Source organism: Thamnophis sirtalis, unplaced genomic scaffold (assembly GCF_051295495.1).
Source record: "Thamnophis sirtalis isolate CommonGarterSnake01/CBP01778 unplaced genomic scaffold, rThaSir2_p1.2 scaffold_2, whole genome shotgun sequence".
NCBI classification, from domain to species: domain Eukaryota; kingdom Metazoa; phylum Chordata; class Lepidosauria; order Squamata; family Natricidae; genus Thamnophis; species Thamnophis sirtalis.
The window spans coordinates 112,940,072-112,964,587 of record NW_028261382.1 but is presented as its reverse complement, the minus strand read 5'-3'; the positions used below and the strand labels follow the sequence as shown (position 1 = coordinate 112,964,587).

Below are 24,516 nucleotides of genomic sequence, written 5' to 3'. Positions count from 1 at the left end.
AGCAACGGGCCGCTCCGTTTGTATTGGCCGGTGTTTGTGTGTATGTGTGTACAACCCTGCCCTAATGATGTTATCACAATTTACTATACCGCATCGTACAGAGGGTCTCCAACCTTGACAACTTTAAGACTTGGGGACTTGGGCTCAGTCAGTAAAACAAAGCTGGCTGAGGAATTCTGGGAATTGAAGTCCCCAAGTCTTAGAGTTGCCAAAGTTGGAGACCTCCTGCTCTGCTGTACTGTACTCTACAGAGGAATGATTGAGTCTGTCATCTGCACCTCTATAATTGTCTGGTTTGGTTCTGCAACACAACAAGACAGACACAGACTTCAGAGGATAATCAGAAATGCAGAAAAAGCAATTGCTACCAGCCTGCCTTCCATTGAGGACCTGTACACTGCACGAGTGGAAAAGAGGCTGTGGAAATATTTAGAGACCCCTCGTATCCTGGACATAAACTATTCTACCTTATGATTATTCCTTATTATTATTGACGAATGTATCTTGTCTTTTTATGTACACTGAGAGCATATGCCCCAAAGACAAATTCCTTGTGTCCAATCACACTTGGCCAATAAAGAATTCTATTCTATTCTTCTATTCTATATTATGCTATATACTATGCTATATACTGTACTATGCTACATGCTACGGCATACTTTACTTATATGTGTGTGTGTGTGTGTGTGTGTGTGTGTGTGTGTGTATGTATGTATGTATGTATGTATGTATATTAGTTCGATTCCCAGCAAAGGGTATGGCTAGCTGATGAGAGCTAAATAGCTTGAAATAGATCTATACTAGTCTCCCTTTATTTATCAGCACAAACATTATATATATATAATATAATATATAATATAATATATAATATATAATATAATATTATATATATATATATATATATATATATATATATATATATATATATATATATATATATATATATATATATATATATATATATATATATATTAGTAAAGTATATATATATATACACACACACATACATACATACGATAGTATATTTAAATATATTACAATATTAATCTTTAATTAATTAATTAATTAATAATTAATTAATATTAATATTAATATTAATATTAATCTTCCACCACTTAAATCTTCTACTCCCTCTGGCCTCTTCTCATGCCGGCAGAGAGGTCCCTCTAATTATTATCTCTATGAGGCCACATCATCAAGTCGATAACGTCATATCCGCCCTAGGAAGAGAAGGAGGAGGAGGAGGAGGGAAGAGGATTCATCGTAGAGATAGGAAGTTTAGAGTGATACTTCACAGAAAAACCGTTATAGACCCCGAGGGTTATGAAGAAATGACTTTCCTGAGACCATCTCTCCACAGCCTTCGATCGGATTCATTCGGTGTCTATGCGCAGGTCAAGAGCGCGTGACGGAGTCTTCCGTGGCGGCGCATCACTCTACACTTTTCTCTCTCTAGAGGCCGCACGCTTCCCGTCAGCCCCTGTGGCGAAAGCTCCACTTCCTCTCCTCCCCTCCCTCCCACCACCCCGCCGTTCCTGCCTTGAAAGTCGACCGGGGCGCAGCCAAGATGGCGGGCTACCTGTCACATCGGCAGAAGGTGCTGCGGCTCTACAAGCGAGCCATGCGGCACCTCGAGTCCTGGTGTATCTACCGGTGAGTCCTCGGCCCCTTCGGCTCGTTCCGCAGCCTCTAAGGAGCCTCCGCTGCTCCCTCCTGGCTTGCGGGAGCCCCATCGTCCCCAACAGTCGCCGAGCCCGGCTATATCTGGACGTTGTGGTCTTATTTAACCCGGGAAACGATTTCCAAGCTCCGAAGAGCGCTTCTCTCACGATTTACCGGCGCCTCTGCGCGTTTTCCTCCGCTGCGCGTTTTTTGCGCGATCCTACGCCGAGTGACTCCGCGCGTCGGTAGCCTCTGTTTGCACGGCAGCTCTGCGACTTCGGTCAGAAAGGCTGAGTGAGGGCTGGGATGGGGCAACCTGCAAACCAAGCAATGGTGGGGATAGAGCCTGGCTTCTTTACTCCATACGGCAGATTGCCCAGGCCAGAGGAGGTAGCGGGATTCATTCAGGACATACATCTTGGCAGGAATAGGAATAGAATATTGGATAGAAAATACAATGGAATATAGGATAGGATAGGATATAGAATAGAAAAAAATAAAATATAGAATAGGATAGAATAAAGAATAGATATAGAATAGAATATAGGATAGGATAGAATAGAGAATAGAAAATAGAAAATAGAATAGAAGATAGGATAGGATATAGAATAGAATATAGAATAGAAAATAGAATAGAAGATAGGATAGGATAAATTATAGGATAGGATAGAATATAGGATAGAATAGAAATGAATAGAATATAGGATAGGATAGAATATAGGATAGAATAGAAATGAATAGAATATAGGATAGGATAGAAAATAGAATAGAAGATAGGATAGGATATAGAATAGAAAAAAATAAAATATAGAATAGGATAGAATAAAGAATAGATATAGAATAGAATATAGGATAGGATAGAATAGAGAATAGAAAATAGAAAATAGAATAGAAGATAGGATAGGATATAGAATAGAATATAGAATAGAAAATAGAATAGAAGATAGGATAGGATAAATTATAGGATAGGATAGAATATAGGATAGAATAGAAATGAATAGAATATAGGATAGGATAGAATATAGGATAGAATAGAAATGAATAGAATATAGGATAGGATAGAAAATAGAATAGAAGATAGGATAGGATATAGAATAGAAGATAGAATAGAAGATAGAATAGAAAATAGAATAGAAAATAGAATAGAAGATAGGATAGGATAAAATAGAGGATAGGATAGAATATAGGATAGAATAGAAATGAATAGAATAGAATATAGAATAGGATAGAATATAGAATAGAATATAGGATAGGATAGAATAGAAATGAATAGAATATAGGATAGGATAGAAAATAGAATAGAAGATAGGATAGGATATAGAATAGAAAATAGAATAGAAGATAGGATAGACTATAGGATAGAATAGAAATGAATAGAATATAGGATAGGGTAGAAAATAGAATAGAATATAGGATAGGATAAAATATAGGATTGGATAGAATATAGGATAGGATAGAAAATAAAATAGAATATAGGACAGTGATGGGGAATCTTTTTTGCTCGCATGCCAAAAGCGAGGGGAGCGCAGGGAGGTCGTGCTCGGGTGTGCTGCACCCATAATGCAGTGCGCGACCCCCTGTGCGCATGACAGGCATGGAATACCCCCCCCCCATTTTTTTGCATGTTTTTTTCGCTCTCCCCAGGCTCCAGAGGCTTTATAGGAGCCAGGGGGTGGCGAAAACAGCCTCCCCCCCCCCCAGGCTTCAGGAGCTTCCCTGAAGCCTCCAGAGCGCAAAAAAACAGTCCTGCGGGCAAACCGGAAGTTCAGGAATGGACTTAAGCCCTCCAGAGCCTTCAGTGGCCTTCCGGAGGCTTCTGGAATTTTCCCACTTAACAACATAATTTTCCCACTTAACAAGTTTTTAAGGAGTGTGTTCTTGCTATGTTTTTATCCCATTTTTATTTATGTTCCCACCTGATATTTTCTGCACAAGAACAACCTTTTGAGATGTGTTGAGCTTGAGTAGCTGGTCCAAACTTTCCAAGCCAGCCTTGAAGAAGTCAGTGGCAAGCCTCTTCCATATTCTTGACATATGATAGCAGTCTTCCGATGTTTGAAGACCTCTCACAGGGCAGAGGAGGTAAATTTATTCTCCAAAACAGCAGAGGGTAGGACAAGAAGCAGTGGGTGGAAGCTGGTCAGACCCAACCAAGAAACAGGAAGGAATTTCCTGGCAGCGAGAACTCGTAGCAGTGGAACCATTAGCAGTGCCTTTTGGGAGTTGTGGTTACAGCATTGCTGGGGGTGTTTAAGAAAAGATTGAACAGACATTTGGCCGAAAAATAGTATGAGGACTCCTGCCTTGGGCAGATGATTGGACTAGAAGACCTCCAAGGTCCCTTTCAACACTATAATTCTTACCAAGAAAACTGAGGTGTACCCTTGACATCACCAGATATAGAAAGAATGAATAAAATTCTTCACTCATTAAGGGAAAAATGAAGTACCATATTTTTCGCACTATAAGATGCACTTTCCCTTCCAAATTGTGGGTGGAAATATCTGTGCGTCTTATAGAGTTAATATTGCAGTTGGGGGAAGGAGGTTTGGGCTATCGCCATTCACTGCCACTGGAGAATGCTGGAGCCTTCGCTGCCGAGCAGCTCATTGACGTTTGGATCGGCGGCCTGGATTGGCAGCAATGGCAATCGGCGATGCCCGCCGCCTACAACAGCTGATCAGCGGTATTCTGGGAGGCCGATCCAACCACCAATCAGCAACGAAGTCTCCAGCATTCCCTGGCAGCAGCTCAGCTCAATTGACGGGTGGTGGGTGCAACGGAGTGGAGCCCTGACAAGCTGCTTGCTCGGGCTGCGATATGCTGAAACTGACCATGCTGTTTGCTGCAAGGATGCTAGCCAGATGAATACCAAATGGATGCTGGGAGGCAGAGGCAGATATTTTTTTTCTTGTTTTCCTCCTCTAAAGCTATTGCGCGTCTTATGGTCAATGTGGGTCTGATGGTCTGGTGCGTCTTATAGTGTGAAAAATACGGTATTTGTCAGTTCTAAAGATAGCTATGGTTTCTCTTTCTTGGAATAAATACTGTCTTTAATATTCTCAGGGATAGGTATAGATACTACGCCTGTCTGATGAGAGCAAGATTTGATGAGCACAAGGATGAAAAAGACATGGTTAAAGCAACCAAGCTGTTGATGGCCGCCGAAGAAGAATTTTGGGAAAGGCAACATCCTCAGCCATACATCTTTCCCGACTCTCCAGGTGGCACAAGCTATGAAAGATACGAGTGCTATAAGGTCAGGAGGTGACATGGCAGGCATTACAAGTAATCAGTCCCTCGATAGGTTGCAGAAAACTGGCATTCCCAATCCCAAGAGATTTCAGTAACCTTTCATTAGTAAGTAGAAGGAGATTCCCCCTAAAATGCAGAATTGTGCTCTGGTTCTGAGGAAGAATCCATGAATGAAGGCCACGGGGAAGCTGTCCAGGTCTCGCATTAATGAGCATCAGTGACCAGCCTCTATCTGCATTGGCAAGATCCTAAAGACATGGGAGGAAGCTCGGGCAGGGCATGCTTTGCTTGGAGAGGCACTTCTGCTTGACCTCCAGTTTGAAGAGAGACCTAATAGCAGGGGATGTGAGGGAACAGAAGACTCTACAGCAGGGGTATCAAACTATTTCATTGAGGGCCGCATCAGGGTTGTGTTTGACCTTGGGTGGGTGTGCTCAGCTTGACATCACTTGTGTCGGGGCGCCTGTGGTGGCCCGAGTGCTCTGCTAGCGAAAACGGAGCCCTCCCAAGCTCTGTTTTTGCTGGAAGAGGGTTGAGGAGGCTGTTGCAGCCAAAAATGGAGCTCAGGTGAGATGGAGCAAACGTCCCCCCCGAGCTCTATTTTGCTGGCAGGGACATCATGGGCCGGTTCTTCGCTATTTCCAGGGTGGCCCCGCAGGCCAGATCTAAGCACCCTGTGGGCTGGGTCCAGCCCGTGGACCTTGAGTTTGACACCCCTGCCTAGAAAGTTGCTGCCTAGCTATAGTCCTGGAGAAGCTCACAGGACAGTTCTGTATTCAGCAGTGTCTCATGTTTGCAACTAGTGCTTTAGACATCCAGAGGCAGAAGTTTGAGCCCCACAAACTGATCTGAAGGTATAGCATACTCTCCACATTGCCGGATGGTGTTTTATGCACTCAGTGGTTGCTAGAGAAGGATCCAATTATTTGAGACATTCAGTTTCTGAGACTTGCCAACCATCCCGTCATTTTATAATGTGCCTCCTACCATTCCTTTATCACATCCACGCTTTTTGGCAGGCTGAAGGAGGCACTGCATTTCTGTAGCAGCACCAACTTTTGAGAACAGCTTTCCTGTGAGATCTGCGGTGGCACAGTGGTTAGAGTGCAGTACTGCAGGCTACTTCTGCTGCCTGCAGGCTGCCTGCAATTTGGCAGTTCAAATCTCACCAGGCTCAAGGTTGACTCAGCCTTCCAGCCTCAGGCTGTAAAGTCTTGTAAAGCAGTATATAAATCTAAGTGCTATTGCTATTAGTCTGGATCAATCCCCATGGTTGATTTTTCAGGAACTTTTGAAGATGAAGCTGTTCTGAAAAGCCTGTTTGGTTTTTTCCACCTTATTTTTATTTTTGGGGTTTTACCATTGCATTATATTGTCATTGCATTTTCATTTCATTGTATTTATTTTGTACAATGACAATAAAGACTATACTAATTTTTAAACCATAGATAGGTATTTCTTATCCCTGTGTAAGCCTCCAAATTTTTTGTTTGACACTACATAGGAATATGCTACTTGAGTAAGTAAATATCCAAAATTAGAAGGAAAAAGCATTATGAGCTTCTAAATACGCATCACTTTTATGTTAGTCTACAAATGGAAATAACTTTTTCTTCTAAAATGCCCTGATTCTGCCTTACCAAGATAATCAAGTAGTTTTCTGGAGCGAAGTCTTCTAATGCAGGAAGTAGTATCTTTGGAGTCTTACCATTTTGATTTTAAACAGTGTTTCTTAACACCAGCAACTTTTAAGATGTATGGACTTCAACTCCCAGAATTCTTCAGCCAGCATGTTGGCTGAAAAGTTCCGGGAGTTGAAATCCATGCATCTTAAAAGTTGCCAACGTTGAGAAACAATGGTTTAAACAGACCCACAACCACAATCTGACCATTATTAGATGGACAATATACAAAATAAAGACCAAGAAGACTATTATTACTTTAAAGCTACAGTGAATAACCTTTTTTTTTTAATACTTCCGCCCTGTAGTCACCCGAATGGATCCTAGAAACGTGGCATCCATCTGAGAAAGCAATGTACCCAGATTACTTTGCTAAGAGAGAACAATGGAAGAAACTGCGCCTGGAAAGTTGGGACAAGGAGGTTGGTTACCGGACTATATTTTACAGTTTTGCTTTTCCGTGAAATAATTTGGAAGCAAGTCACAAATCTGTGGGGTGATACTTTGGGATCTTAAAATGTGGGCTCATGGCCTGTCACCCTATTATTTAGTCCCCCTCCTTGAGCATGTGAGGGAGCCAGAAGTCTTAACTCTTTCAGAGTGGACAGCTAAGGAGTAAAATGGGTGCCTTAGAGAAGAAAAACACACTTTCCCTCTTAAAAGCCTCAAAAGGGAGGCGGGGGAACCCTTGCAGGGCAAGGCTGAAGAGTATGCCCAATTCTTAGCGGACATAATTGCTCGGTTTCGGTCGGACTTGGACTCCACCCCCGCAGTTCCAGCCGAGGCACAAGGGGACCAAGTAGAACAGCTCTGGGTTGAGTTTCAGGACGTTACCCCCGGGGATGTGGACAAGGCCATGAGAGCTGTAAGTACCTCCACCTGTGTTCTGGATCCGTGTCCCTCATGGCTGGTTACGAACTGCAGTGAGGTGACACGAGGCTGGATCCAGGCGGTCGCGACCGCCTCCCTTCGGGAGGGGAACTTCCCCGCCGCACTGAAAGCGGCGGTGGTGAGACCCCTCCTGAAGAAACCATCTTTGGATCCAGCTGTTCTTAATAGCTATCGTCCTGTCTCCAACCTTCCCTTCTTGGGGAAGGTTGTTGAGAAGGTGGTGGCCTTTCAGCTCCAACGGTCCTTGGAGGAAGCAAACTACCTAGACCCCTTCCAGTCAGGCTTCAGACCCGGTTGCAGCACAGAAACCGCTTTGGTCGCATTGATTGATGATCTCTGGAGAGCCAGAGATGAAGGACATTCCTCCATCCTGGTCCTCCTTGACCTCTCAGCGGCTTTCGATACCATCGACCATGGTATCCTTCTGCGACGACTGCGGGGGGTGGGAGTGGGAGGCACTGTGCTACGGTGGTTCTCCTCCTACCTCTCGGACAGGTCGCAGTCGGTGTTAGTGGGGGGGCAGAGATCGTCCCCTAGGCCCCTAAATTATGGGGTGCCTCAGGGCTCGGTCTTATCCCCCCTGCTATTCAACATCTACATGAAACCGCTGGGAGAGATCATCCGCAGGCACGGGATTAGATACCATCAATATGCGGACGATACTCAATTGTATCTGTCCGCCCCGTGCCAACTCAATGAAGCGGCAGATGTGATGAGCCGGGGTCTTGAGGCCGTTATGGACTGGATGAGGGCTAACAAGCTTGTGCTCAACCCAGAAAAGACCGAGTGGCTGTTGTGTTTTCCTCCCAAAGATTTGACTACTATTCCAACACTCAGGCTGGGGGGTCAAATTTTGCACCCCTCAGAGAGGGTTCGCAACTTGGGAGTCCTCCTGGATCCACAGCTGTCATTTGACCACCACCTAACGGCTGTGACCAGGGGGGCATTCGCCCAGGTTCGCCTGGTGCGCCAGTTGCGACCCTACCTGAATCGGGAGGCTCTCACAACAGTCACTCGGGCCCTTGTGATCTCTAGGCTGGAATACTGCAATGTGCTCTACATGGGGCTGCCCTTGAAGAGCATCCGGCGGCTTCAGCTAGTGCAGAACGCAGCCGCGCGAGTGATCGCGGGTGCACCTCGATTCACCCGCATAACACCCATCCTCCGCGAGCTGCGCTGGCTGCCTGTCGATCTCCGGATGCGCTTCAAGGTGCTATTAATCACCCATAAAGCCCTACATGGCAGTGGATCTGGATACTTGAGAGACCGCCTTCTGCCAATTACCTCCCTGCGACCAATAAGATCCCATAGACTAGGCCTCCTCCGTATCCCATCGGCCAGCCAGTGTCGGCTGGCAACCACAAGGAGGAGGGCCTTCTCAGCAGTAGCCCCGGCCCTTTGGAACGAGCTCCCCGTGGAGATTCGTACCCTCTCCACCGTCCAAGCCTTCCGCATAGCCTTGAAGAACTGGCTCGCCCGTCAGGCCTGGGGATAAGGATAGTTACCCCTCCCGAATGATGAATGTATGTTGCCTACTATTTTACTATATGTCTTCTATCTTGATGTTTGTGTTCCCCCCTTCCCAGTTTTATGTGAGCCGCCCTGAGTCCCCTCAGGGAAAAGGGCGGCCTACAAATTCTAATAAAACTAAACTAAACTAAACTAAAACTGTTGTTAAGTGAGTCACTGCAGTGGTGAAATTAGTAACACAGCTGTTCAGTGAATCTGGTTTCCCCATTGACTGCCTGTCAGAAGGTCGCAAAAGGTCAAGATCGCCACATGATCTTGAGATACTGCAGCCGTCATAAACATGAGTCAGTTGCCAAGCATCCGAATTTTGATCATGGGGATGCTACATTGGCTGTAAGTGTGAAAAATGGTCCCAAGTCACTTTTTCCCATAATGCCGTAACTTTGAAATGGCCATTACATGAACTATGTGCTCGTAAGCCAAAGGACTACCTGTAATGTGGAAACACTGCTTAAGACGTGTCCTAAATTAAACATTTCCCCCTCGAGTGTATTAAATACTGCAGGTTCTGGGTAGTGGGTAACCCTTTTTCTCTCACTGACAGGTCCAGCAGCTTCAGGAAGAAACCCCACCCGGTGGTCCTACTACTGAAGACTTACCTCCCGCTCGTAAAGAGGGACACCTGCCTCCTCTCTGGTGGCAGTACGTAACTAAGCCTCGCAGATACCCGATGTAAAATGCTCCTTTCTGGAAGGTCTATCTTATCCCACGAAATGTTTCTGTGAGTTTCCTGCAGCCGCTCTTCCTTGTATTACTGTACTAGAAAACCCAATAAAAGTCTGATATAAGCTGAACAGTGAACCTGCCTACCTGGGCCATTACGATATAGAATTACTTGAGCGATCTTAACTCAGACAAGGAAGATGTGCGGTGTCTCTTCAAGAAGTCAAATGATACTCCACAATGTTGGCATTGAGCTGGGATGGCGAACCTATGGCCCGAACGTGTGAAGGAAGGAAGCTGCAGACTCATTTGCCTTCGGCCACGCGACCTCCTTTCGTTCTCTGCTGCACGAAAGAGTGAAGTAGGCAGACAGAGAACGAAAGGAGGTTGCGTAGCCGAAGCAAAGGAGCCTGCAGCTTCCTTCCTTCACATGTTCGGGTAATGGGAGGGGGCTTTCTCACACGCCTTCGGAGAAAGAAGGCGTGTGCGAAATCCCCCACACTGCCTCTCAGAGTCGGGGGGGGATTGGTAAGCCAGCCAATCAGCAAGCAGTGTGCGGGGCGAGCGAGCCAAGGGGGGCAGCCGGGAGGGAGCGTTCTGGTACTGTGCCACTGGACAAACGGGTTCCAAAAGGTACACTAAATTTCACGAACGGGTTCTAGCGTACTGGTGCAAACCGACTGAAACCCACCCCTGGTAAGCGTGCACATGTGACCGAGGCGGGCTCTTACCCTTTTACCTACTGAAGCCAAAGTACATAAAATTGAGCTTGGAAAAAGTTGGAATCCCTTTGGACCACTGATCCCAACTTTAATTTTTGCAGTCCCTTCTTCCAGGTAGAAAGCACGTTGTACTCTCCGAGTTAACTGCTCCCTGGCCAGATTCTCTCTTAAAACAGAATACAAAGCTGCAGCCTTCTAACGCTTCTAATGTAGTAACCTAATACTAATAAGTTGGTCAGCGCTTTGAGGATAATGGTTAAAGATGCTTGTAAGAAATAGTTTACACAGTTAATGAATTAATAAGGATTAACCTGTTGAAAACCATACTTTCTGTGGCAGAAGGTAATAAGCTCTGGATCATCCCAATTAAAAAGTTGCTAGGCTTTCTGAGAGACTAGATGGGTCCTTGAATACCTGATCCTTCACTGAACGCTCAAAGGCCTCAGGATGTCACAAGAGCTTAAGCCTTCTTAATTATGAGCAATGAGCTTTAGGGAAGTTGCTTTGATTAAGAATGAACAAATGGAAAGTGCCTTTCTTGCCACAAGTTGTCTTAATGGTTTCCACCTTATTTATTAAATTAGCACAGGAGCCTCATACTGGAAATGAAGTTGATCTAGAAGCTCAGCCTCCGAAACTTTCATTGCAAGGTAGTTTTCTTCAGTACAAGGCAGGGGTGGGATTCAGCCGGTTCGCACTGGTTCGGGCAAACTGATTGTTAATTTTGCATCTGGTTTGCTAAACTGGTTGTTGCAAGGACTGGCTGCCCCCCCCCCTCCCAGGAGTCTCCACACGCCCCATTCATCATGCAGGTAAGTGCAGGACCTGTGGGGAAGGCGAAAAACAGGCCTCCAGGAAGTCTAGAAACGGGCCAGTTTCCGGCCTCTGGAGCCCAGGGCCATTTTCACCGTCCTGCAGGGCAAAAAACGGGCCTACCAGAATTCTGAAAATAGGTCCTTTTCCAGCCTCCGGATGTTCTCTGCAGTCTGGGGGAGGCAGTTTTCGCCCTCCTGGAGGCTCGGGAGATTTTTCCCCAAGCCCTCCAGGAGGGTGAAAACAGCCTACCGTAAGTCTAAAAATCGGCCTGTTTCTGGCCCTCAGAGGGCTTCCGGAGCCCAGGGGAGGCCGTTTTTGCCCACCTGGAGGCTTGAGGAAAGCCTCCAAACATGGAGAGGGCAAAATTGCGCCCCCCCCCCCCCCAGCCATGGTGCAGGAAGCCGAGTAGGCCACACCCACCATGGCCATGCCCGCCCAGCAACCGTGCAGAGAACTGGTTGCTAACATTTTTCAATCCCACCCAATACAAGGTAATTCTCAACTTATGACTATATAGGCCAATATTGCTGTTGCTAAATGAAACTAAGTTAATTTTGCCCCATTTTGACCTTTCTTGCCATAGTTAAGCGAAACACTGCAGCTATTAAAAGTCAGTGCAGCTATTAAGTGACTTTGGTTTCCCCGTTGAGTTGGCTTATCAGGTCGAAAAAGGATCACATGATCCCGGGAAAATTGCAATCGCATCATAAATATGAACCGCTCGCCAAGCATCTGACTTTCAATCATGTGACCACGGATGCTGCAGTGGTTGTCAAGTGTGAAAAAACGTTTCTGCAAAAAGTGATCTAGGAATGACAATGATGCCACACCAATCACAAATTTATCTTTTTATTGATACCAGTAAGAACTTTCTATTCATTTATTGGTTTTTCATGCTTTTGGCATGAAAAACTAACACTCTAACATCAGATTAAACGGCAAGGTTCCATCTTTATTCGGTATCTAAACTGCACTTTTTAGCTTTTCTCTTGTGAACTGCAGTAGAAATCAGCAGTAGGCGCCGCGGTGGCACAGTGGTTAGAGTGCAGTACTGCAGGCTACTTCTGCTGCCTGCCAGTTGCCAGCAGTTTGGCAGATCGAATCTCACCAGGCTCAAGTTTGACTCAGTTTTCCATCCTTCCGAGGTGGGTAAAATAAGGACCCAGATTGTTGGGGATAATATGCTGACTCTGTAAACCACTTAGAGAGGACTGTAAAGCACTGTGAAGCGGTATATGTCTAAGTGCTGGATGAGGAGGGAAGAATATTAATGATTGAGATTAAAACAGAGCAAAAACAAATACTCCTCACTATAATTTATGCATCAAATAACAATCAAACTGAATTTTATAGAAAAGCATATAACAAAATAACGGAATTAGAATACGAAAAGGTATATTTGATTGGAGATTTCAGTGCAATAGTGGACATCAAAAAAGATTATAAAAGTAACAAGAACAACAAAATAAGGAAGAGAATACGGCCAGACTCTTTGAAATGACGCAAGAACTGAGTTTACAAGATGCGTGGAGAGAAACAAAATAGAAGACAGAACCAATATACATTCTATTCAAATCCACATAAATCCTGGTCTAGGATCGATATGGCATGGATGACCCCAGGGCTGGTAAAAGAAATTGAAGAGACAGAAATAATGACTACTACCTGGGCAGATCACATTTAAAGTAATATGGAAAGAAAGAAAGAAAAAATGGGAGATGGACGATGAACAAGGAAATACTGAAAGAAAAAGAATATACACAGATGATTGAAAAGGAGATGAAAGTATTTTTTTTAAAATAAATACAAAGGAAGATACATCTGCTACAATATTTGTGGGATACCACCAAAGTGTAGGACTTACTATAGCTTACACGATAAGAAGAAGAAAGAATAGGAAACAAAAGCAAGAACGGTTGCAGGAAGAAATCAAAAGATTAGAACTAGATTTACAGCCCATGCCTCAAAATAACAAGATAAAAGAAAAAAATAGATCTAATAAGACATAAATTGAATCTGACCATACAAGATGAAATCGCACAAAAAGTTACAACGGCAAAGCAAAATTTCTTTGAACACGCATGTTTTTCAGTGGCATCTGTCTTGCCGATCTCAAAATGAAGATAGATTTATATGCTTCCATGTGGCTAACCATTTTCATTCTTCTATCGTACTTTGTTGAGGCATCGTGATCATTGGACCCTCGCTGCCTTGTGGGCAAATATACTCACTGGTGTATTCGGAAGTAGCTTGAAAAATGTATTCAACCGGCACCTTTATTACCTGTTTTCTAAATCATCTCATTCAAATATGTAAAATTAATACGTTTTATCTTGGAGGTCGATAATTTCCCACAATTTATAGACCAGTGATACTTAAAAAGGCACCAACAAGATCCCACACAAATCCTTTCTTGGCTTATAGACAAAAGACACAACCGACTCCAAAGCAGGTTTTATCAGCAGGTCTTTATTGTAATATAGGCTTGAAGCATTCATTACAAGGTAGAAGGGAAGCACAGTTAACAGCTATTTTTTTATTTTTAGCAGTTCGGAAGGAAAACACTGCATGGGGAATAGAGAGGTCAACTCTCGGTACAAACTAGCAAACTAAACCACAAGAACTTACCATTAGAAACATTTTACATTGTGACGCTGCTGTTACAATAGGCAAGGAACACAAAAAAAGATAAAAAGGAAAAGAAATCTCAAAAAACAAACCAACAGAACTATCCAAAGTGGTGTTGTTGTTGTTTTTTTGCCACATGTTAACATCGAATTTTGGCAATGTCATTATTTTTAACCAAGATTGAATTCTGGTGTTGAAAAGGAAAGAGGCTGCACTCTCAAATACAGCGTCATCCAAAATGTTTCCTTAAAACGTGCTTTTTCTGAAAAAATATCTCCCGCGTGAGCTTCGCTGAAAGCGACGGGGCTGGGTATGCAAGGGTTAACAGAATCACCTTTCTTTAAAAAAGGAAAAAAAGCTTAGAAAAATCAGCTTGTCAGCCTGCACCCTTTTTTTTTGTCCATTTTTCTTTTCTCTCTCAAGTGGGTAAGAAAAATGAAATCTCGGAGCATCATTTGCAAAGAGCATCTGCTCGTTTTTCAGGACAAGCGGGCTGGTTTGACAGCACTGTTTTATTTTTTTATTTTTATTTTTCCGAAGGAAGAAAAAGCTTATTATTTTTTGGATCATGCCTTTTTTTTTGTTTTGTTTTTGCACTTTTCGCTTCCGATGCCATAATGAAAAAGTGTTAAGCAACCACAGCTGTGTAAATGTATACAGAACACAGTGACTATAAACAGGTTTACGATACAACTCACATCCAATGCAGTTATGTATTTAAAGCATAAGAAGTTGTTTACGTAGGCAAGATGGCAGCCAATACGAATCTCCCGAGTGTCCAGTGGTGGAAGAGATTGTGTGTGTTTTGCGTGCACTCACAACCCAGCTCCTTCCACGATGAGTGGGGGCGCATCGCTGCGGCCACAAACACATCCCTCTGAAGTCAAGAATTCTGCTAGCATCGCCCATGTAGAAATAAGGCAGACGGTATCCAGTTGGACTGCAGAATGCTTTTTTAAAAAAATGAAAAAAACAGAAAGCCACAAAACTGAAAACACTGGGAGGGAGGGAAGGGGGGGGTGCCTGAGTTATGCACATTTCTACTGACCCCATGAAACAGAAAATACCACGGCAATGTTCATATTAAGAAAAGAAAATCTTATAAATTTATCAGCGGTGCTCCCCCCCTCCCCAATAATTGAGTGGAATAAAAAGGAAACCAGTTGTGAATGTCCCTCCCGCTATAATAAATAAAACCTAGAATGTTCCCGTCCCTTCCCGATCCCCAGATTTTGTACCCAAACTGCCGTTTTGGAAAAACACCCCCCTCCTCCACTTAAAAGTAACATTTGCAGTTTTACTGGAGTTCCCAGTTACTTGCCCATTCATCTATGAGTTGTTTTGTCAAAAGTCCTTGGGGAAAAGGTTTTTTCCATTTATTTGGCTACCCAGCCTGCTGGGCACAGCCAGTAAAAGGTATAAAGTTATAATTCAGAGCTCCCTGGTTTTCTTTTAATTTTTTTTTTGCTCTTTATTATTATTTTTTCTAACCAAGTAGACACCCTCCTGCCTTCACCGTGTCTTGCTTTATATGTTGTGTTCTTTTTACTTCTTTCAAGGAACAACAAAGTGAAGAGAGGAATATGTAAAATTTAAGCCTGTTGCCAGGATGGTACAAAACGGATTAACGAGGTTTTACAATGACCGGAAATGAAAGTATACCGCATATTGGTTTTACAGAGGCAAGAAATCTTAACATGGTCCTTTTTGCAGGGCCAACATAGGAAAAAATAGCTAGCAGGGAGTATCCAGAAGTCTTTTGAAAAACCTTACTTAAAATGAACACTGTTAATTCATTATGGCTTATTTGGATGCATTTACAATGAAACTACCTGCTAGGCTACATTTTTGTGCAAGAAATTAAACTCCTCCCTTCCTAATCCCTAAAAATTAACCAAATACAGCCGTTCTCTCTCTCTCTCTCTCTCTCTTTTCTTGTTATATATATATTGCTTTAATCAGCTTCCGTTTCCTGCTTTTGGGGCAGGAGAACAGCCCGCTGTTATTTCAGTTAAGGAGGTGTGTTCTTGCTAGGAACTTTGTACAAGAAAACAAACACCGGTTTGAGACTCCCACTATGACTTGACAAGGTGCTCTACGAAAACCGCCCAAGAGGGAGAACTGCATTACCACCGGCCAACACCCTCCCCCCGCCCCCACTTGCCCTTGCTAAAATTTAACTACTTGACATTTCTTATAACCATCCTTTTGTGAATGAATACACTTTACAAAGAGTTATTAAAAGGTTAAATGGGATTTTGGCACCTTAGGGGATGGGGGGGTGGGGGAGGAGGAACTGAGAGAATTAGAAAAGGTGCAGGGGAAAATATAATCAGCCAGCTTTACAAAGAAAAATAATAATAATAATAATCAATAGTCAGGAAGATGTTCCTTTAAGCATTTCAACCTGGCCAATTCTAACCTCCCCTCCCATTTTAGAGACCACTGCCAGCTGTCTCTCCTAGAAAAATCTTGATTGTACAATAATGGACCAAGACACAAAGATGATAGCATCAGGTAAGGTCCGTCTCATTTTTCACTCAACTTGGGCAGTGATTCAGCATCTAGGAAATACGGGGTGCTGAGCGATCGTTCGTGGTGGTCTTCCTCAGCTTAACGCCCCTGCGGATAGCATTCAGCATGTCTTCTCCCTGCGGGGCCTCCGCCGGGTTCTGCCCGCCTGTATGGGGCACAGTAGGTTGGCATGGGGGAGCAGTGATGCTGACGTCTTCTCTTTCATTCTCCTCTCCCTCGTTTTCAGCCGCCAACGGTCTCTGATCCTCTATGCTGCTCGGTTTCTGACCGACAGGGGGAAGGCTGGCTGTTGCTTGCCCACTCCACGAGGAGGTACATACAGTAGGGGTGCTGCCCCCTCCAGCCTCGGGACTTTGCTCGGAGCTTTCTTCTGCCCCACTCGGGAAACCAGGGAGCCCCGCCGGCACGTCTGGCACAGATGGAGTCTTAACGGGAATCACGGGGGTCTTAATGGGAATTGGTCCCGCGCCAATGGTCCCGCGCCTTACCGCTGGTTTGGTGGAAGGCGTCCGCCGGATGGTGGCCACACCCGGTGTGACGATCACAGGGCCAAGGGTGGTCGGGAGGCCCGCCGTGGAAGCAGGACGCTTGGCATGGAACATGCGACGGTAAGACTGGCTGATGTCGCTGTTCCTTGGAATAGTTGAAGACTTGTCGAATTCTTGTTGCTCGGTGTCTTGATCGCCACTCACAGAAAAGTAGTCGTAATCTGAAACTAGGACGGCAAAAAAAGAGGAGTCAGGACAGCAAATTTTCAGGAGTAACTTGGCAATCTGCAGTGATACACTTCCCTTATTTTTTTCTTGGATATGAAGTCGATTGAAATTTTTAAAAAGGAAGATTAAAAACTGGTATAAAGTAAGCAGGATCAAAGGAAAAGAAATCAAAGGGAAAGATTAAAAGTACAAGAAAGGAAGAAAGTAAAAAAAATAAAAGATAAAGAAGGTACGAAGAAGTAGATTTTGATTGTCTTTACAGCAGTTATTATTATACATATGAATCAGTTGCGAAAGACAATCACCAGACCATGGGGCTGCTGCAACAGCCATAAGTGTGGAAAACGGTCTTAAGTCACCTTTTTTCAGTGCCGTAACTTTGAACAGTCCCTAAGTGAACTGCTGTAAATTGAGGACTACTGGACTAGTCCTGGTCTTCTTGTAGTCCTCCTCAAAGGGCTGACACAAGTGGTTCTTGATCTTAGGTATTTTTTCTGTTTGTGGATGGCCAACGCTTTGCTTTTCCCTTTCTATGTCAGTTCCAAGAGAACCTTTACACCAGTGTTTCTCAACCTTGGCGACTTTAAGTCCTGTGGACTTCAACTCCCAGAATCCCCCAGCCAGCTGTGCTGGCTGGGGGATTCTGGGAGTTGAAGTCCACAGGACTTAAAGTCGTCAAGGTTGAGAAACACTGCTTTACACAATTCTGGAAGTGTGTAGCAATCTTGAAAGGTGAGGGACCCGATGTAGGAAAAAAGCAACGCAAAACTGAGATTTGAGACGTGAAGCCTCCCGTTGCTTACCTTGTGAGGGAATTGTATCCTCAGAACAGCAAGGTGTGGTTGTCTGGGTGCTGTAGCCACTGGAACACTGCAAGGAATCCCTGCTGCTCCTCTGAATGTCCAGCTGCAGCCCTCGGGTAAGAGCGAGAGCCAGCTCTTCACATGCCTCCATCTCCTCTCCTTGCTATCAACACAACGAAGGTCACTCAATTAAGGATATCGTTACAAAAACACTCCCTTCTTGCAAAATCTAGTTGTCTCTTTTCAGGAGGGGGTTTTCATCCACAACGGCGGACAGGTTGGACTTAAGCACTCCCCATGCTCTACACTGGCCCCCTCCGCCTGCGTTGGGAGTACACTTTCCGTCATCCCAAGCTGTTTCCGCTAATCTGGGTTAGGGTTTGTCGCCATGCTTGAAGGATACCTGGTTGAGGAAGGCCCCATAATTGGGTTAATACAATGGTCTAAGCCAGGGGTGTCACTTCAGACAAATGGATATCCAACATCTTCTTTAAAACATCCAGTGTTGGAGCATTCACAACTTCTGGAGGCAAGCCGTTCCACTGATTAAGTGTTCTAACTGTCAGGAAATTCCTCCTTAGTTTTCTAAGTTGCTTTTCTCCTTGATTAGTTTGCACCCATTGCTTCTTCTCCTACCCTCAGGTGTTTTGGAGAATAGCTTGACATGATTAAACCATGGTTTGCTTGCCTTGGCTTGCAGATCACATCAAGCTAAAAGCAAAGGCCAGGGGAGGTTTAGTAGCAAGGGGTGTGCCTTGAACCTTTTTAATAGGAACCCACCCGCTCCATGAGTTAAACAGAGTTTCACACCTTTGGGGCAGCTGATACAGTCATGCTCCGGGCCCTTTGGGGGTCTTCTGTGGGCAGAGACGGACCACTCTGAGCTCCCCCTGGAGAGTCTGCTTCTCGTTTTTCCTTGCGACGTTGCAAAGTGTTTACCATGGGCTGGTCGTAAGGCCCAGGCTTAGCCCAATCCTAGGAAAAAAACTCTATTAGTCAAAGCTTAGACAGGTGCTCTCTCTCTCTCTCCCTCTCTCTCCCTCTCTCCCCGTGTCATATGCAAGCTGCAGACTCGCAGCCCTCTTACAAAAAACACCCAATACAATTCAGATAGTGGAGCCCCTTCTCCTTTCCAGAGACCGAGTGACCAGTTTTAATGCGGGTGAGATAGAATAAGATTTGCAAATTTCTCAAGGGTTAGGCTTAGTATTTCACCGGTTTAGGTAGTCCTCGACTTACGACCACAGTTGAGCTCAACATTTCTGCTGCTAAGTGAGGCAGTTGCTACGTGAGTTTTGCCCCATTTTTACGACTTTTCTTGCCACAGCTGTTGTGAATCACTGCAGCTTTTTTTAAAAAAAATTCATGATGGTTGTTAAGTGAATCTGTCTTCCCCATCGACTTTTGCTTGTCAGGAAGTCCACAAAAAGTGGTCACGTGTCCCTGGGACATTGCAACTGAACTGCCATTAATATGAACCACTTCTGAATTTTAATCACAGGGACACTGCAACAGCCGCATGTGTGAAAAATGATCCTAAGTCACTTTTTTTCCCCCAGTGCCCTTGTAACCCTGAACGGTCACTAAATGAACTGTTGTTAAGTCGAGGACCACCCATGCTATAGGAACAGCAGTGGAAGGGAAATGGGCCTGCTATGACAATCCCAACGTCACCCTCCATCACCATTGGCCATGCAAGATTGGGTGAATGTGAGGATCATCTTCAACAACATGTAGCCTACAATAGGTTTAGGAGGCTAAAAAACAATCTCAAGACAAGCACTGGTAGATCTCTTCTTCTTCAGGCCTGGTTTCCCAGCATGTTTAAAATAGGAACTGCTATGTAATATAACCGAGAATTTACCCTAACCTTAGCCCCATTCCATTCTAGCACTGTTGATATTACCTAGCTGGGTAACGAAATGTCTGCAAGAAAACAACCAAGCTCAGAGAAGGCCAAGGACCCCACAGTTCAACCTAGAGTTATAAATATTCTCTTCTATTTGAATGGGGCCTTATCGGGCAAGTGTTACAAGCGAAATATTTTGGACCACTGGAATGTGGAGTGTGTTGGGGACCTCTGCTAAATAGGTATCTCTTTTCTCTTAATACAAGTTTGCCATTGACAAGAATCTGCTTAACATGCCAAGGAGAAAGCAAGGGAAGAAAATGCCAACAAGCAATTACTCATTCTTGGACTTATTGTCTACTTTGGTCTGGCCATTAATTAGCAAAGATCAGAGTCCATGAATCAAACCTACAACTATCTCGAAACCTGTCATCATCCCAGACAAATTAAACTGTGTCTACATAAATGGTGCATAGGAAGCTTTTTAAAAAGGTGTTTTGTCAGTGAATATTTACGCTATTTAGGTGGAAGGGTTTTACATTCAAAAGTGCAACGGATTTCACTTTGTGAATATTTTTGATGGCCACTTTCAGGGCAGGGTTGAACCTGGAGGCAAATGTCCACATTTACAACTTGTCCTTTTGGAAGAATAATAGAAGAGTTGGAAGGGATCTTGGAGGTCTTCTAGCCCAACCTCCTGCTCAAGCAGGAGACCCTGTACCATTTCAGGCAAAGGGATGTCCAATCTCTCCTTAAACACCTCCAATGTTGGAGCACTCACAACTTCTGGAGGCAAGTGGTTCCATTGTTCTAACTGTCAGGAAATTTCTCCTTAGTTTTAGGTTGCTTCTCTCCTTAGAAACATCCAACGCTTCTTGTTTTGTCTTCAGGTGCTCTGGAGTATAGGTTGGCCCCCTCTTTTTTGTGGGAGCCACTCAAATATTTTAACACTGCTATCATGTCAGGCCTTCTTTTCATTGTTGTGTCCAAATTAGAGATGTGTGAAATGTTAGGTCAAAGTGTTTCAGTCCAGAATGATCTCATCTTGACCGTATCATGTGGTGTGACTTCAAAACAGGGGTGAAACGCTACCGATTCGGACCGGTTCGCTTGAACCAGTAATAAAATATCCTACTGGTTCATCCAAACAGATAGTAAAAAATGCTACCGGTTCACGGATTAGAAATTGTGTAGCACAGCTGATCATTGGAGCTACCGGTTTAGGCGAACCAGTAGCATTTTTTAACATTCCGACGATCAGCTGTCCAACAATATGCTGTGCCGCAGGATTAGAAATCACGTGGCACAGCTGATTGTCGCACAGCTGATCATTGGAGCTACCGGTTCAGGCGAACAAATAGAACTTTTTTAACATTCCGACGATCAGCCGTCCAACAATCAGCTGTGCCACACGATTAGAAATCCTGCGGCACAGCTGATCGTCGCACAGCTGATCGCCGGAGGTTCGCAGCAGCGTATGTCCGTGCGAAGTGAACCAGTAGCAGACTTCAGAGGATTTCACCCTGCTTCAAAAGAAGTTACTACAATCGATTATGGAGTCAGATGAGTCCATTCCAGCTCAGAAGATTTTGACCTCGAAAACAGTTTGCTGTCTTTTAGTGGGGGCTACATTTCCCAGAGTTCCTAACCTATTTGGCCAACCTGGAAGCTAGAATCCGAATATTCCTAGCAAATGTTGCTCCAGAGTCTCCACAGCAGTTCCTTCGGTATTTCCTACGCCAAAGAATTATGTTGTTTTTCCTCATCCTTTCTCAAAACGTTAAGGTATCTCTAGATACCAACTCTATTGGAAAGGTAATTTACAATGGCCAGTTTCTCATGACATCTGATACCAGCAAGATGTTCTGAATGTGATTCCATGTAGAATGAGATTTGGCAATAAAAAAACGCTTCATCCACAGTAATAATCTGAAAGTCTCCAGGAATTAAATCATGAACAAGGATTTTACTAGTGGGATCATGGCTGAAAGAAAAACCATAGATTGTGTTTTATAGTATCCGTAACCCACAGAGGTAGTTAAGGTGCTAGGGTAGAAAATGGGAGATGATGTGTTATAGTCCCGCCTTAAACATGAAAGCCAGCTGGGTAATTATGGGCCAGTCACTCTTTCTCAGCCCAATCTACTTCACAGGATTGTTGTGATGGGGAAATCTTGAGTTATTTGTAAAAATAATAAAGGCAGGATACAACAAAAATACATAATTAAATTATATGTATATCCCATCTGCAAATACCAATTGCTACTTCATATACAATCTGAAAAGTCAAAGAATTGCATATAGGGGTGAGCTGCTACGGGTTCGAGAACCCGTAGCTAACGTGATGGCTGGTTCGGAGAACCTTCAAATACCACCCCTGGCTGGCCCCGCCCCACCCACCCCTCCCCTTCTAGGAGTCTCCACGCAGCCTGTTTTGGATGCGAGGTAAGTGCAGGGTCCACACAGAGGCTTGGGGAGGGTGAAAAATGGGCCTCCAGGGAGCTTTTGGAACCTTGGGAAGGTATAAATGCCCCCCCTCCATGGTTCAGGAAGCCGATTAGGCCATGCCCACCCAGCAACCGGGCAGAGAACTCATTGGTGAAATTTTTGAAGCCCATCCCTGCTTGCATAGATTACAAAGCTGGGAGCATGTTCATCCAAACCAGCCTCCCCCCCCAAAAAAACCTTGGCAATATTAAGACTTCCGGACTTCAATTCCCAGAATTCCCCAATTCCATGCCGGCTGGTGAATTCTGCAAATTGAACTCCACAATTCTTAACGTTGTCAAGTTTGGAGACCACTGATTCAAAAGAAATAGCACATTTTTTTTAAAATAATAATCGATTATTGGTAAAGCAGGATTCCGCCACCAGATGAAGAACTCAGAATGGGAGAAGCGAGCTGAAGGGCCCACGCCAAGAATTAAGTTAAGAATCGAGAAGCAATTTCTTGCGAGGGGGGTGGGGTGAGGGATGACAAGGAGAGACTCTAACAGGAACGAAAAGAAACACAAACCTTCCAACTAGGAATCTGAGGTGATGGTAACATGCCTGGCCCAATGGTGTAATAATGAGCGTAGTCTGGAAGGAGGGTGGAGGAGGTGGCCCGGGTCCATGCGTGAGAGACAGACGGAATATGAGGGAAAGAACCCACACCAACTGGGGCTAAAGATGAGCCACTGGGTAAACTACAGTGATAATACCCATTAGACAACTGGAAACAAACAAAAAGGGGGAAAAAGGAGAGAAATTAATATAAATAGGTCCAAATATGGGGGAAGTACAAAGTGAAACAGGCATGCATCGCTGGGAGAAAGGAAGGGAAATGCGCCCAACAGGCTCTAGTCCCCTTTGGCTAGTCAACACCCATAACCCCGATGCTTGCTCATGCTTTGTTAATGACATTCAACTAGGCAACCATGTTCTGGAAGAGAAAACCAGAACAGGAACAAACAAAGATCATTTTCGGGAGCTGAATCGTTGGACAAAGCTACGCCCCAGAGGCGCGAGTGCTGCATAGGTCGGTGTGAGGAGATGCCTCGCAGTAAAAGGCTGTGTTTTGTTAAGTGAGAACACCTCCTCGATAGCTTCATGCCACAAGAAGTTGAAAGAACTTCTCTGGCCAAGTTCTTCCTGGGCCTGAAAGCTCAGGATCTCCAGCGATTTCATTTCTTGCAGTACAGCTCAAGCTTCCGAAAATGACTTTTGTGGACGAAACGAAACAAAGAAACGACGATAGGAGGAATGGAAGAGGAAATTGCTCATGAGAACGGATCACACCGATCCTCTCCTTCACTCTTTTTCTCTAGGCTGCTGGGCAGATATTATATGTACACCTGCCAAAAGGATCTGGCTTTTCAAGGGGGATTTGGAAAAACGGAACAATAAAATTTATAATCTGAGAGAGCGAAAGTCTATTATTCTCTCCAGATTTGGTCTCCCTCTTTAGAAAAAGTAGGTTTTTCTTATTGGTATTTTTTTGTCATAGGTGGATTTGTGGACAGAAAGCTGCTCATAACAACATCCCTAACAGATGTCATTTTAAGTGCTCTGGAAAAATGTCGTTTCTGTGTCCCAAGCCTTAATTGTGTTCGCTTCAGGACACGACTGGCATTACAGGTAGTCCTCAACTTACGACCACAATTGACCCCAAAATTTATGTTGAGAAGTGAGAAAAATGTTACGGGAGTTTTGCCCCATTTTAGACTTTTCTCGTCACATTTGTTAAATGAATCCCTGCGGTTGTGAAATCAGTGACATGGTTGCTAAGTGAATCCAGCTTCCCCATTGACTTTGCTTGTCAGAAGGTCTCAAAAGGGGGTCCAGGGCGTAAGTGTGAGTCAGTTGCCAAGCGCATGAATGTAAATCACGTGACCCTGGGGATGCTACAACGGTTGTAAGTGTGAAAAATATTCATAAAGTCACTTTTTCCGGTGCTGTTGTAACTTTGGTCACTAAGTGAACTGTTGTAAGTCAAGGACTACTGTCCCCGCCCAAAATAAGACAGGGTCTTATTTCCTTTTGACCCCCGAAATAAGCCTTTGGCCTTATTTTTGAGGTCTTATTATTTTTGAGGTGCAAGAAGCGGAGAGCGTGGTTACCTCATGGCTGTGTTGCAATATTTTCGGGGAGGGCTTATTTTAGTGCATGCACTCAACCCCCCCCTCGGGGAGGTCTTATTTTCGGGAAAACAGGTTACTTGCACTCGAAATATCTGCGAACCTCTAACTAGGTCTGATCCGGGGGCAACTTCTCTGGCAAAGC

At 44.3% G+C, this 24,516-nt stretch overlaps 2 protein-coding genes across 10 annotated transcripts in view; one reads left to right on the top strand and one right to left on the bottom strand.

Annotated features, from left to right (window-relative positions):
• The first annotated feature begins 1,500 nt into the window (after nucleotides 1–1,500).
• On the top strand, nucleotides 1,501–9,821 carry NDUFB9 (NADH:ubiquinone oxidoreductase subunit B9). 2 transcript variants are annotated; one of them, XM_087706710.1, is made up of 4 exons: nucleotides 1,501–1,653; nucleotides 4,729–4,921; nucleotides 6,908–7,021; nucleotides 9,565–9,821. In XM_087706710.1, exons 1-4 carry the CDS (start codon nucleotides 1,568–1,570, stop codon nucleotides 9,694–9,696), a joined length of 525 nt encoding a protein of 174 aa, XP_087562836.1. In that variant the 5' UTR covers nucleotides 1,501–1,567; the 3' UTR covers nucleotides 9,697–9,821. The 2 variants fall into 2 exon arrangements, with proteins under 2 accessions (XP_087562836.1, XP_087562837.1); XM_087706711.1 differs by lacking the exon at nucleotides 1,501–1,653 and adding an exon at nucleotides 3,606–3,744.
• Nucleotides 9,822–13,670: 3,849 nt separating this feature from the next.
• The window catches only part of MTSS1 (MTSS I-BAR domain containing 1), a 166,207-nt gene continuing 155,361 nt past the window's right edge, over nucleotides 13,671–24,516 (bottom strand). For 5 of the 8 annotated variants that reach the window (XM_087706698.1, XM_087706699.1, XM_087706700.1 and 2 more), the window contains 4 exons: nucleotides 22,769–22,966; nucleotides 18,714–18,878; nucleotides 17,904–18,066; nucleotides 13,671–17,099 (listed from right to left, as the gene is read on the bottom strand). In XM_087706698.1, coding sequence (XP_087562824.1) covers nucleotides 16,414–17,099; nucleotides 17,904–18,066; nucleotides 18,714–18,878; nucleotides 22,769–22,966 — 1,212 coding nt within the window. In that variant the 3' untranslated portion in view covers nucleotides 13,671–16,413. The remainder of the gene's footprint in view (nucleotides 17,100–17,903; nucleotides 18,067–18,713; nucleotides 18,879–22,768; nucleotides 22,967–24,516) is intronic. The other 3 variants (XM_087706703.1, XM_087706704.1, XM_087706705.1) reach the window with 1 other exon arrangement.